We start from the raw sequence: 14,339 nt of genomic DNA, 5'->3' as shown, positions 1-14,339 counted from the left end.
CTGGGTAACATAATTTAGGAAGCAGGCTGGGGTGTGGGGGACACACAGGAGAGCATGAGGGGCAGCTCCTGCTCTGCTCTAGCAGGTTGTCTTGGTGCAGGAATGGGGACCCCATGGTTGCCAAGGTTAAGCAGGGTGTCCTCTACAGCTGAGGGTGACTGGCTCTATGAGTGGCTCATGGAGGAGCAGTGCTGACCCAGAGGCCTGCGATTGGGTCTACCAGCTAAGTTAGGAACTTGACAAAAACACCTTGAAGACGGAAATGGTTCCGGTTCAGTTGCATAACCAAACAGATCTTTCTGGAATGCGTCACCTAAGCCTACCACCATTTGGAAAGCAATTTTCTAAAGATGCTTTTCTCCTCTACTAAACTTTTTTTTTTTTTTTTTTAATGTAGGCCAAAGTTGCTTTGAGGCCACTGTATGGTGGCCAAACTACAGATTAGAGAGTTTTATCAGGAAAGGCACCAATAGGAGACCCTGGGCACCTCGCATCCTTTGCTCCCCTGCAGAGCAGCCTCTTTGTTCCCTTCTGAGCAATGCCGTCACACCCACCAAGAATGGGAGGTAAACAGGGGTCCCTGTTTCTGGATTCCCAGCATGGTCTGCCACCTGAGCTCTCAGAATGGAAGGCTTGGTTGGAGGGTGTTGGTGGGGGCAGTGTGCTGACCAGACCCTTCTGGCATGCTGGCAGCCCCACCCCCCAGCTCCCCTGATTCTGTGAACACCACCCCATCCCCCATATCCTTCTAGTCACTCCCTTTTGCTCTTTTAGAGCTGGCTTTTGACTTGGACCATTGACATCTCTGCTCCCAGTAGATACAGTGCCAATCATGTGGAGAAGGTCCCCAAACCCAAGGTGTGTCACTGTTCTACTGCATCTCGGTAGAGAGCTGCCTGATGCTGAAAGCTTAGTGACCCTGGCACAGCCTTTCCCTTTAATAGACCCTAGGTTCCTAGCTAGATATCCTCCTCTGCTTGCAGTTAAGGAAATTGAGGCACTGCAGGATTAGGTATGTGTCTAGGATCTCCAAGAAGTAGAGGAGACTTTTTAGTTTTTTTTCTTTTTTTTGGTGGCTGGTACTGAGACTGTTTTAGTTGAGGGAATTACTTAAACTGAAAGAACATATCCAGACCCATTCTCTGACTCCTGGGTGAGAACTTTAACTGATTGGCTGAAACTACCTTAGCTTGAGATTTTAAGCTGCAATGTGAAACAAAAACCCAAATTGGCTAGGATTTGCTAGGTTCCCCCTTTATGCAGGGCCCTGGGGTAGCCCTGGTACCCTTTGGGCTTGACAGCCAGTGGTCCCTGCTCTCTGGAGAGGAAGGCATCTTTAGATGAGGGGTGTGCAGGGAGTCACAGGTGGAGGCGTGGAGTGGGGCTTCGGGCCTGGGCAGCTACACAGCTCACTTGCTGGCAGCTGCTGGGTATGGACTAGGCTGTCCTTGTGCTCAGATGTGCAGTTCTGTGACCATGACGGCTGCAGAGTGCCCCAAGGAAGTGCCCCCTTCATGTGGGCATCCCCAGAGACGTCCAAGAGGTAGAACCTGGACAGAAGAGGCCAGAGCACTCTAGTTCTCAGGAAGTAGAAAGAGCATTATATACAAAGAGCATATTAAAAATACATGAGCCCAAGTGTGAGCTTCCTTGTTATTCCTTGTTGGGGTCAGAGTCTGAGGAGAAAGCTGGATTCTGTTCAGGTGCTGCTCCCCAGCAGGCAGGGAAGGGGGGCTGCCTGGGGGTGGAAGAGGGACCCTCTCCTGGACACCTGTTGAGTCTCTCCTTGGAAAGGCTGCTTGTTTCTGGGCTCTGCCCTTTCACAATGCCCACACTGGGAGGGGCCTGCTGAGCTGTTGTGGGGTCTTCACCTGGGCCAGGGTCCAGTGGGCGGTGTCAGAGCTGGCCTGCCATAGGAAGGCAGCTGCACATGCTCAAGAGGCATCCTCTCCTACAGCTGGGAGTAGAAATCAGGATGTCATTTCCAAATTGCAAATGCAGAGTTTTCTCAGGACACATAGGCATGGCTCTTGGTTGCTGGTTCCCAGTTCTGTAGGGTGAGAAGGGAATGTGGGAATGTGTCAGTGGAGGAAACCTCACATCCTGGAGGTGATTCAGGGAGGCTGGGGACAGGCCCCATGCTCTGGGGACAGCTGCTATCCTGCATCAGGGGCTTCTCTTCCCTGTGGCTTCATTGGCAGCTCTGGGGGTGTTACGCCATCAGGAGACTCTTAGGGGCTCTTTTTGTGTGGTCTTCCAAGGTGGAGCTTAAGAGATGCTTTTTAAGGTTGATCTCTGCTGTAATTGCCGAGTTGGCTGCCGACACCTAAACACCTAAACTGCTGATGCTTATTGTTTCCCTTTACAGGAATCAAGATGCTCAGAGTCCCTTGTGGATATCTGGGTGGGACGGTGGGGGGGGGGCAGCGGGGAGTGGAGGGAGGAATGGAGTGGCTGGGGCTCATCCCCAGGGCTGGGGGGGGCCCCCCGCGGCGGGGGGGGGCCCCGGGGGGGGGGGCAGCGGGGAGTGGAGGGAGGAATGGAGTGGCTGGGGCTCATCCCCAGGGCTGGGGGGGGCCCCCCGCGGCGGGGGGGGGCCCCGGGGGGGGGGGCAGCGGGGAGTGGAGGGAGGAATGGAGTGGCTGGGGCTCATCCCCAGGGCTGGGGGGGGCCCCCCGCGGCGGGGGGGGGCCCCGGGGGGGGGGGCAGCGGGGAGTGGAGGGAGGAATGGAGTGGCTGGGGCTCATCCCCAGGGCTGGGGGGGGCCCCCCGCGGCGGGGGGGGGCCCCGGGGGGGGGGGCAGCGGGGAGTGGAGGGAGGAATGGAGTGGCTGGGGCTCATCCCCAGGGCTGGGGGGGGCCCCCCGCGGCGGGGGGGGGCCCCGGGGGGGGGGGCAGCGGGGAGTGGAGGGAGGAATGGAGTGGCTGGGGCTCATCCCCAGGGCTGGGGGGGGCCCCCCGCGGCGGGGGGGGGCCCCGGGGGGGGGGGCAGCGGGGAGTGGAGGGAGGAATGGAGTGGCTGGGGCTCATCCCCAGGGCTGTGGAGGACCCCTGGGTGAGGGCGGCAGCTGGAGGCAGTCTCACCTTTTATAGCCTCTGAGCCCCGTGCAGGTCGTAGTCACTGTCAGAGGAGTTGTCAGGCTGGGTGGAGGAGCGATGCAGGGCCCCTTCTAGAGCTGGGGAAAGAAAGGAGGGCCGTTGGCAGAGGGGTTGTCCCACTAGCCTACAGCCCCTTGGAGCCAGAGCCACCACCCACAGTGGGTAGGAAGATCACAGGGTCTTTATGAGCTGGTAACAGCTGTGGCATCTGTTTTGATCAAATCAGCCAAATGATCACTAATGATGTTGAGCTCCAGGCTCCCTAGGGTTTAATTGTTAGCGCCAGGAAGGGAGCCGTCAGTACAGGACTCCTGCAGGCCATTTAATGGCTCTCTTCTGTATTGAAGGAATCCAGGGGACCTCATTTACCAGCCAGACCCCTCAAGGCCCTGCAGGGGAACAGGCCCATTAGGTCACAGCAAGGCTGGGGTTAATGGCATCCGTCTGAGTGCATTCTCTCTTTAGATGAGTGGTTGACAGTCTCAAAAGGGACAGCTAAGGCCTGTGAAGGCAGTATACCTTCCACACTCCTGCTGTGACCTGCTGTCTAGCAGGCAGTTTGATCCCCCCCACTGTGCCCTTGGACCTCCCTTCTCCCTTTGGGCAATCACATGACTTTCAAGGACATCACATGACCTGTCTCAGGAGGGCTGCTCCAGCTCTGCCTGCATGCCTAGGACTGCCCACTGGTGCTTACCTGGATAAGCTGACACGTGGGAGTTCCTGGGAGGCTGGCTGTATTCGTTATCCACATGGGAGACTGGGGGGTTCTCAACCTGGGACCGGACAGTCGCCGTGTGGTTACGATGGAAAGACACTGAGCAGATGCAAGAGACAGTGTCATTAGACTTGCCGTTTTGTCCTACCCCTCCTTCCCCAGCAGGTACCCAGAACTTTAATGTCCTGTTCTCATTATGTCATGTGGGAGAGGGCAAAGGCACCCACAGCCCCTTCAATGCATCCCCATTTCCTTTCTCCCTGGGGTGGTTCATGCTAGCGGGGTCCGTGGCAGACTTTTAGAGCAGCTGTGGGTTGGCCAGAATTCTGATTGGCAGGGTGGGGCCTTCAGTCGGTTGGTCAGTCGGTCATCAAACATTTACCGAGCAATGAATTGGAGCACAAGTGACAGGGCAGACATACTCACTGCCCTCCAGGAGCTGAGGGCCTTTGTGTTATACAAAAGACTGGACAACACAGAGCCTTCTTGAAGGATTTGGCCCCGGACTTGTGAATGGCAGAATGCAGAATGGGAGGCAGGAGGAGGACTATTTCCATGCCTTAGGGTGGCTCTGGCTGTGGCTGGAAGGACGGACGATGAAGACCAGGGATGGGGTGGGGCTGACTGCATCAAAATGGTCTAAAACTGGCCCTTTAAAGTTGTTCTGTAATAAAATTAGCTTGAACAAACCTCCTTAAAGCATCCCTGCTTTGGGAATAAACAGTGCAAAACTGCCCATTAAGGTTTTGATAAGTCCTAAAATAAAGAACGGTGTTTAGCTTTGCTTAACTCATGGTATTTCAGGTCTGGAGTCCTCTTTTGTGAGTATCACCTATTAACAACGATGGCCATGGTGTTGGGGAATGCTGCCCGAGCAGGCGAAGGCTGCTGGGGACCTCTGGTTAAGTCAACCCCTGAGATAAGGCAAAAGACAGAGGGGACACTGTGGTGTCTGAGGCTTCAGAGTCAGAAACCACTCAAACGTCTGCCCCATCAAGAAGCCTTGGCCCTCCCAGTGTGGGGACGTCTGTTGCCACAGTTGCACTTTAGATGAGCGTGGTGGTGATCAGAGGCCTCAGGAAGCCCCTGGCTCTGACTGTGATCAGCAGTGAGCCTTGACTGGATCCGTGGCCTGGGGCTGAGGGAGGACCCTGCCTCTGGGGACACTTACTGTTTTGATTCATTCCCGTTGGGCCAATCCACTGGCGCTGCTTCTTCTGGCGGACTGGGCAACAGACAGGAAAGCACATCAGGGTGGGGGGCAGGGTAATGGAGTGCAGGTGAGGGGGCGGGGCCTGGGGGAGGGAGGAGGTGGCAGGTGCAGCTGAGGCACCATTGCTGGGTTCTGCTCCCTGAAGTCTCTCAGGCCTCAGTTTTCTAACTTTCTCAGGAGGGGTACTGGAGCCATCTAGTGCCAAAGGACTGTGCTGAGGAGGGTGCAGAGGTGGCTGGGTCCCCAGGAGAAACAACTGCAGGTGTTTAGGACCAGAATTAAGACCTGGGTGGGTGCTAGGGAGCTGACACTGCTCACCTCTTGGCTCTCTGTTTTCAGCCTCCCTAATCTCACTTCCTAGTCTCTGAATAATTTTCCCCTGAGTTCTGCCAGGCAGGGATTTCAACCCTCTGCGTTCACAGGGCATGCAGTCATCCGTTTGGTGGATGAGGAAACTGAGACTCAGAGAGGAAGTGGCCTGATCAGCGTCAGGGGCAGCTGGTGAGTGGACATGTCAGAGGCCATGCCGATGGCTCTCTGGGCCGCCAAAGCCTAGGCAATGGCCACAGCTTCCCTCTGGCCTGGAGTGGGTCTCAGCTGGACCCAGATATGGGCAAATCAGTGGTTATGATTTTCCTGACTTTCTGTTTCTGTTTCTTTGGGTGGAAAAAATGCCAGTGGGCAGGAGAGGGGAGGGCTGGATGGGGAGGCAGAGGTGCCCTCGGCCCAGCTCTCTGGAGGTTGGACCCCTCTTCTGTGAGGCTCCAGTCTCCCCACATGGGGACAGTGTAGCTTGGGGCCCCAGCACCTACATTTCTTCACCAGCTTCTTGTAGGCGAGGGGGCCACACACAACGAGCAGCACTGCCAGGAGCAGCAGGGCCAGGATGATGCTTGCCACAGTGCCTGCTGCTGGGCCTGCTGGGTTGGGATCCTGGCCTGGGGATAGGGGAGGAGTTGGGTCAGTCCCAACCCTGCGGTATAAAGACTGTTGCTTCAGAGGGAAGCTGCTGGCTGCCTGGCTTCTCCTAGTCACCAGAAATTCACCAGCGTGTGAGGAAGGCACCTCTCTATCTGGCTGTCCCTCCATCCATCTCTAGAATTCTCTGCTACCCATTTACCATTTATTATCTACAAATGATCATCCAGCTATCATTTGCCCCCCTTGTTACAAACTGTTTAACTTTCTACCATTTGCCAGTTATAAGTGATCACCTTGCCATCATATACCATCATATACCAATATATGATCGAATACTGAAGGCCAGTCAGCCCTCTATGTATCCACCCATCCGTCCATCCACCCATCCATTTCTTTTATCTGTTATTCAGTGACCATTCACGTAGCAAATATGCACCACCTACCCCTTGATTTTTTAGCTTCCACCTGGAAAAGTAGAAGGTGGAAGGAGTTCTGTCATTCACTGGCTGCCCAACAGAGATGTCTGTTGCCTAGCTCAGTCTCCCACCTATGTGACATTGCTGTCTGAGCACTCTCGCTGCCCGATCCCCATTTGCCCTCTCTCCATTTCTAGCGTCCTAGGGCTCTCTGTCTAGCTCCTGGGGCCAGTTCTTCAGAGACACATGCACTGACTGGGTCCTAGAGGGAATGTCTGGGGCTGCCCTCTGCCCACCGTCAGTTGTGGTCAACTCACATGTGACAAACACCCTCTTGCAGTGGGCTTTTTTCTCCCGAAGCTCGTGGCACTGGGACAGCTTCTCCTGGGGACAGAAGAGCCCCCGGGAGGTCTTCTCACCGGCGTCCAGCACGTGGTAGGAGTTGACACCGCCGCACTGCTGCTCCCGGCATACCTCCTCCCACCGCGTCATGCCCTTGGCTGAAGAGCTGTCGCACAGGGCTGCCCACTGCATGCCCTGGCGCACCTCCACGGTGCCTTCGCACACGCTGCTGCCCCCCACCAGGCGGCTCTGCACCTTGGGCTGGAAATCTAGGGAGGGGAAGCAATGGGAGATGAGCCTGCATGCCTGGCGCCTGGGGCCCCCTGGCAGCAAGGACGCACCGTGTGGGACCACCAGGACAAGCCATCTTCCTTTCTGTCCTTCCCTCCTCTGGCATCATCTCTGGCTCTTCCCCCAACCAAGGTCTGTCCCTGGTGCCTCTGGGCAGCTGCCAGCAGCCATCCCGAGATGCTGCTGCATGGGCACTTTCAGTGAAGAGGCAGCCACCAGCAGGGAGTTGGCCCCTGAGCCAGGTGCAGGTGAGAGAAGAGTGTGGGAAGTAGGCCCACCTGGGTCCACTCTCCTCTTAGAAACATCTCGTTCTATTGCTGCTCCTTGGGAAGAGGGAGGGCTTTTCAGAGGTGGGAAACTGAGGCTCAGGGATGAGAAAGACCTCCTGCTCTGAGTCCTGGTGGTTCACAGGTGGGACAGAACCCAGGAATCCTGCTGCCCAGGCCCTGTGCCCTGAGCAGGAGGCTTTCTGTGAGTGGGGCCTGGCCCAACAGAAACCTGCATTCTTTTCTGTCTGCTTGCCAGGGTGGGGCCTGGGATTCCATAGCCGAGGCCACACATGCTCAGTTCACAGTGAGTTGTAATATCACCAGCTTTTGCCAGTTTCCATAGCAACATCCACCTTCAAAGCCCTAGTAAGTCTTCTATTTAGAAGAAACTTCAAAGGCAAGAACCCTGGGTATGGTTTTGCAGGTTGTAGCCAGCAGGAAGGATCCTGAGGACGGGGGTTGGGGGGTAAGGGAGTGAGTGGGGCTGACAGCTGGCTCCCCACCCCCCAATTCATCAGGCCAAGAGACCTTGGGGACTGCTTCTGCCTGGAGGGGGCAGTGTTTTACTAATTCACACCAGGTACCCAATGGGTTGGGGGTGGCCTTGCTTACAGGATAGCAGAATGGTCCAGAGCAATGCCTCCTACATTTGTGCACAGGAATCACTGGGGACCTTGCTGAAATGAGGATTCTGGGCTGGCTGGTTAGCTCAGTTGGTTAGAGCTCAGCCTTGTAACACAAAGGTTAAGGGTTTGGTTCTCCATACCAGTTATCTGCTGCCCCCACTCAAAAAAAAAAAAAAAAAAAAAAAAAAGAGCGGATTCTGATTCAGGTCTGAGAGTCTTCCAGGTGATGCCCGTGCTGTGTGGTCTGGGACCACACTTGGAGTAGCTGAGGCTTATGGAGTGACACTGCCTGAGTGGAAATCCCAGCTAGTGCTCGATGATATTGGCAAAACATTTAATATTTCTGAGCCTCAGGTTCCTCATCTGTAAAAAGGGATAATAACAGTACCCACCTCCTAAGGTCATTGTGAAAATAAAAGAATGCCCTGGAGTGGTCCCTGGCACAAATTAAGCGCTCAGTAAGTAGAGTCTGGACTCCACTAGAACACTTTGGTGACAGGAACCCACTGCTTCCCGGGGCATGCTATGGTTGTTTTTCCTTATTTTTGAACTGGGATCTCTTCCCCTCAGCTTCCTTTGTTGATTCTGATTTGGCCCTTGGTGTCTTACAGACTCAGCCTCCCTGCCTTCTCCCTCAACCATACCAGCACCTCCAGTCTCCATTGTGTGGGCCCATGGCTCAGGACTCTGTGCAGAGAGCCCTCCTGAGGGCCTGCTCTTGTGTGTCTCTGCCTGCCGTGCTCTGGCCCCCAGGCCTCAGGGACCTCCCATCTCTCACCACCCTCCAACCTCATCTCTCAGGATTTACAAACTCCCCTCCTACAAAGCCTGCCCCTCCAAGTGCTCCATGCTTTGGCACAAGCCGTGATTCCCACCCACAAAACCTTTTCTCTTCCTCCACCAAACCCACGGAGAGACCTTGTCTTCTCCTGGAAGTTTTGGCTTCAGTTCCCCATGTGGCAGCTGGGCCAGTGATTCCTTTGGGCTTGGTCAGTTACTTTGCAGAGATTCCCAAGGCACTGAGTGCGAGTGTGCGCTCCCCAACTCACCCCACTCCACCTCTTAGAGGCCAAGGATCAGGCCTCTACTTCCCTTGTGTTCCCCATAGTGCCTCATCTCCTGCGCTGCATGCAGGGGTTTTCAGGAAACCCCTCTGGGGATGCTCTGACCGTGACACCTCCCAGGGCAGCAGAAGGCCCCACGGGGCTTGGCCAGGGCTTACTAACCTGAGCAGACGAGGGCGAGAGCTTGGCCACCCTCCTGGGGCTGGGTTTTCCTGAAGCACTGCTCCAGGGAGGCACAGCTTGCGTTCTGGACCTTCCATCGAATTGGCAAGAGCCTGCGGTTCCAGAGCTCCCCTGGGTCTTGTGCCGTGGCTGCCTCGGCCTCTGGCAGATGCTTCAAGAAAGAGCCGCACTGGAGGGCTGCACAGATGAGGTCCCCCAGGCCCTGGGTCCTGTCCTGGGCCTCATAGCTGATGGTGCCACCAAGGCTGCCGCTGTAGAATTCCACCATGCCAGCACACCGCAGGCCCCGGGGCACTGCCACCAGCTGCAGCCTGGGAGGAGCTGGGAGAGGAGAGAGATGGAGATGGGGGATGGGGTTGCGCTGAGCCAGACGTGAGAACTGATGCTTCTTTGGTCGCCCTTGGAAGGTGGTGAGATCCCAAATATAACATAAGACACACTTATGGTTAAAATTTTCCCCATTTATCTACATTCAAATGTAACTGGGCATCCTGGGTTTTTATTTGCTAAATCTGACTCCATATCTCCATGGGGCCTCAGAATCCTCTTACCTGTGGGCTCTGGAGTGGTTGTAGGCGGGGGGCTTGTGGGTGGAGGTGTTGTCATCTGGGGCTCTGTAATGAGACACTCTGGTGAGGGAGGGGCAAGCGACCCTGAGAGGGAGGAATGAGGGGGTAGGAGGAAAGAATGGGGGTGTAGGGAGGGCAGGGGGATCCAGCAGTGTTGAGAAATACCCGAGCTTGTGACATAAGTACCACTTGCCACATTAAGCCCACTTGACCCACACATTATCTCTAAGCCCCAGGTGAGGTGGGCAGAACCACCTCACTTTACAGGTAGGAAAAGAGGTTCAGAGGGGATGCAGAAGTTAGCACTTGGCAGAAATAGGTCCTCCTTTTTCATCCTACCAGACAGGTACTGCCCCTCTCCAGCTCCCCACCAGTTATAAACTGGGGACCCCTTTCCCCTTCCACCTGCGTGCTCAGGCCTCAGATCACAGGCCCTGGCCAGCCTCCTGGGGGCTGGTGCCCAGGACAACGATGCCCACGTGGCCGGCAGTCACCCACCTAAGCAGACCAGGCCCAGTGGGGGGCATTGGCGTGCCCTGCTGCTGCTGCTGCTGCAGTTGGAGAATGACCCCGGGTGTCCGTGGCAGATGATCTGGTTCTGGGGTCTGCTGAAGAGGGGGAAGTGGGCAAGGACCAAGGCCTCCCCGCAGTGCAGCCGCTGGCAGACTTTTGAGGCCTGACTGGCATCCTCCCGGCCGTCTGGGCTCCAGCCCCAGCTCCACCTGCACACGGTGCGCCACAGGCCCCTCAAGTGAACCTCCAGCTGGCCCTGGCACCGTGAATTGGAGTTGGCCAGCCTCCCCTGGAAATCTGGGGGTCAAAGAGGTTGTGGGTGGTCAGGCTAGGAAGGGCTCTCCACTGGGGCCCCTAACTGCCCCCTCCCCACCTAGTCCCTCATGCCCAGTTGGGCTCCCTCCTTCACTTCCCGCCCCCCTGGCTGCCTGTCCTGCTCCTTGTGAGCTTTGTCCCTTCTGGGGCACTCAGGCTGGGGCAGCCTGAAGCTGGGCGCAGGAGGGTAGGGCTCCAGATTTCAGAGCTGGAGGGGAAGTTGGAGCAGTGGGCAAGGTGGTCTCAGCACCCACTGTCCAGCAGAATCACCCCACTCCTGGAAATTCTGTTTTAATAAGTCTGACATAAGGCTTAATATTGTGTGTGTGTGTGTATGTGTGTTTAAATCTTAAAATCAATTTTATTGAGGTGCAGTATACATGCAGTGAAATGTACTCATTTTAACAGTACTGTTCAATGGAATTTGACAAATGTATACATGTACGTAACCACCATCATAATGTAGACATGGAACATTTCCATCACCCAGAAAGTCCCCTCATGCCCCTTTATGGTTAATTTCCTTGAATCCAGCCTCAGGCAACTACTGATCTGCTTTCTGTCACTAGAGATTAGATTTGCCTGTTCTACAATGTCACATAAATGGAAACAGCATGCTTTTTTTTTTTTTTTAAATTTTGCTTCTTTTGCTCAGCATGTATTTGAGATTTATTTAGCCATATTTTTGTGTGTATTGGTAGTTCATTCCTTTTCATTGCTGAATAATATTTCATTGTATGGATATGCCACATTAGTTTTTCCATTCACCATCTGGGTTGTTTCCAGGTTTTGCCTGCTACGAATAAAGCTGCTGTGAACATTCATGTTCAGGCCTTTGTGTGGGCAGTTTCCATTTCTCTTGGGTAAATACCTAGGAATGGAATTGCTGGGTCATAGGTAGGTACACGGCTTATGCAATTTTAGAAAGCTCCATGAGGGGAAAATATTTGTCTGTGTGTGTGTGTGTTGTGTATGTTTGCATAAAGAGATTCTGGAAGGATATGCAAAAAAACGAGTGAATGTGATCATTACCTGGGGTGTTGGGGTGGAGAGAGGGACTGAAAAGATGGGGGACAGAGGTGGAAGTGAGACTCTTCACTGTAGATCTTTTTATATTTTTAAATTTTTGAGCCAGATGAATGTATTACCTATTCAAGAAGTTTAAAAAATTCTTCCCTGACAAAGGAATCACTGGTCAGGCTGCCTTTTTCTTCAGATGAGGACACTTTGGGGCCAACGTGCAAGGCCAGGGCTTGTCAAGGTCACGTGGCTAGTCAGAGGCAGAGCGAGCTAGTCTCAATACCTAATGCTGATGGATTGCCTTGCAGGATTTTTGCCCAGGGAGCTGATTCACTGAATCCTCACCAGGGAAAAGATTTTCTCCCTTCTTCACAGGTGGGGAAATTGGAGCTCAGGGAGGTTAAGTAACTTGCTAGAGCTTGGGGCTAGGATGTCAGTGCAGGATCCAGGGCCCAGCCCAGAGCCTGCCAAGGCCCCTGTGGACCCCTTGGGCTGCATGACAGTTTTGTGATACCCGCCAGCCACATCTCTCTCAAAATACATTCAGTGTGATGTTATCCCAGTCAATGTGAAGGGGAGAGGTCTGTAAGTGTGGGAATTGCTGAGTTAAAAAATGTTTAGCATGTTTCTCTACTGCAGGACTTCTCAGAGACCTTATTAGCCTGGTGTACACTGTCAGTCTCCAGTGGGAGATGTGGTGTTACATGTTCCGCGGAACCCTGTTTGGGAACTACCGTAGGATTAATGTCCAACCTTTGAGGCTGGACACTCATTACACTTTACAATCTGGCATATCCCCTCTCTGCAGCTTCGGGGCAAATGTCTTTGACCATGGAGCATCTGGCAGGACTGGGTAGGAACAGGACTTTGTAAGGTTCATTTATGGGCTGTATATTTTCTGTGCTTGGTGAGTGACTCATAATAATACCTATCATGAGAGCTAGCATTTGTAGTGCTTTGTAGTCAGCAAGGACATCCACGGGCATCCTAAATGTGCATGTGTCTGTGTGTATGGTGGCGTTCACTCTGGTGGAGGTGATGGCTTCTTAACTGGCAGGTCCCCCTACAGCCTGATGGAACTGTAGCCCTGCTATCCCTCTGCCCCAGGCCTCCCTCCATGTGGCTCTTCCTTACCCGGGTCGTCCCAGTTGAGCCATCCAAGGCAGGAAGTGACTGCAGAAAAGAGAGAAAAGGGTCAGGAAGTAAAGCCTCCCACCCTCTCCCCCCACGCCTGCTCATACCTACCCACTGCTTGAACAATGGCCCTTTCTGCCTCCCTCCACCCGCTGTCATGGGGTTCAGAGGCAGGGATTTTCATATTACAGGTTGGAACCCCTAAGCAATCATGAAGTCAACTTAGTGGGTTGCAGCCATCAATTTTTTTTCTTTTTCTGAAACCTTATAAGTGAACATAGTGAAATTGATTTTTCTTTAGTGAACAATTCTGTGAATGTTAACACATATATAGATGTGCGTGACCAACACAAGGAGTACACCAGTTCCGTCACTTCCCGGACTTCCTCGTGCTATCCCTTTGTAGTAATGCAACCATCAATTTTTTTAAAAAAACAAAATGAAATAGAATAGAGAACATCAAAATGCACTATGTGTTGTGAGGGGAAGTATCACTTTTTGTGCTTTGGGGGTTGCAATGTAAGAATGTCCTTTGTGTTGCTTTTGGTCAAAAACGTTTGAACTCTGGTAGTTCTAGAGAATCAAGAAATGAGCCTGAAAGGGAACCCAAGAGAGTGTTTGCTACTCCTAGTATTCCCTAGGTAGGATAATGCCAGCAGTTTATCTTTAACAGCTCCCGGTTTCCAGAGGAGGAGACCAAAGCTCAGAGATGGATGGGCTTGCCCAAGGTGGCACAGCCAGTTAGGGAGCCAAGAGCACAGGCCCGGCGAACATGGTCTGTAAGGAACCAGCCTTCCCCAGTGTGGGCCAGTTGGGAAGTTCTGCCTCCTGCCAGCCCTGCCTGACTGTGGAGCAGGGGCAGAGTGGCCCATTGCGTGGAGCTCTTGGTTGAACAACAGCTGGCTGGCTAGTCTGGGGCAGGGAGGAGGTTTAATTTGGGTGGGGACAGGGGGGTGGGTAGCAAGCTCGTGTGGCTTCTGAGCCCACCCTCTGTGTTCACCACCAAGCTTTATCAGTCACAAAGCAGGTATTTTGATTTCCATCTGTCTGACTCTTGGGCTTACTCCTCGGTTGGGAGCTGGGGATGGCGTTTGGTCAGGACACTTCTTCATATAGGAAACAGCTGTGTTTAAATTGCTTGTGAGAAACTGTGGTTGGGTGTTACAAAACAGATGTGTTTTTAAAAAGTCTTTTCTTGCTTGTGGTAGAATTTTAAAAGAAGTGCCCCCACCAGCCCTTCCTCCCCTCCCAAGCCAAGACTCCTGGTAATGAAGTTGTCGTGGCCCTGTGGTAAGTTTCCCCATCTTCACAAGATCCCATCACCGATGCCTTGGGTCTTGGAAGGGGAAGGTAATTCTCGCAAATGGTGAGTGTCGGGCTGGGAGCAGTGGCCAGAGCTCTGGCCTGGGTGAAAGGGATGGTCCAGCTGTCAATCATCTGATCTATTGCAGTGGACAGGGCAGCCTCAGGAGGGCACAGTGTGGATGCCCAGCTAGCAGCTAGCGTGGTGAGCACGGAGGCAGGAGGCCCTCTGCCCTGCCCTCACCTCTCACCTCTGACCTATCTCTCCCACCTCCCTCTGGTACCAGCTCCCCATAGTGAGTAGGGCCATCCACCTTTAGGGAGTCATTCCTTTGGCTAAGTCAT

At 53.9% G+C, this 14,339-nt stretch overlaps 1 protein-coding gene across 1 annotated transcript; it reads right to left on the bottom strand.

Moving 5' to 3' along the window:
* Positions 1-1,721: 1,721 nt before the first annotated feature.
* Positions 1,722-12,731, bottom strand: CD5 (CD5 molecule; the record flags this gene model as incomplete). The annotated part of the gene is made up of 10 exons (XM_008593451.1): positions 1,722-1,957; positions 3,084-3,175; positions 3,796-3,915; positions 4,988-5,041; positions 5,842-5,967; positions 6,684-6,977; positions 9,121-9,462; positions 9,693-9,755; positions 10,209-10,520; positions 12,693-12,731. Coding segments are annotated over 9 exons (1,439 nt in total), but the record flags the coding sequence as incomplete, so codon positions are not given.
* Between the last annotated feature and the right edge of the window lie 1,608 nt (positions 12,732-14,339).

This window comes from Galeopterus variegatus, unplaced genomic scaffold, assembly GCF_000696425.1.
Source record: "Galeopterus variegatus unplaced genomic scaffold, G_variegatus-3.0.2 Scaffold9147, whole genome shotgun sequence".
Lineage (NCBI taxonomy): Eukaryota > Metazoa > Chordata > Mammalia > Dermoptera > Cynocephalidae > Galeopterus > Galeopterus variegatus.
Note: the sequence above shows the minus strand (reverse complement) of the source record. Positions and strands in the feature narration are given on the sequence as shown.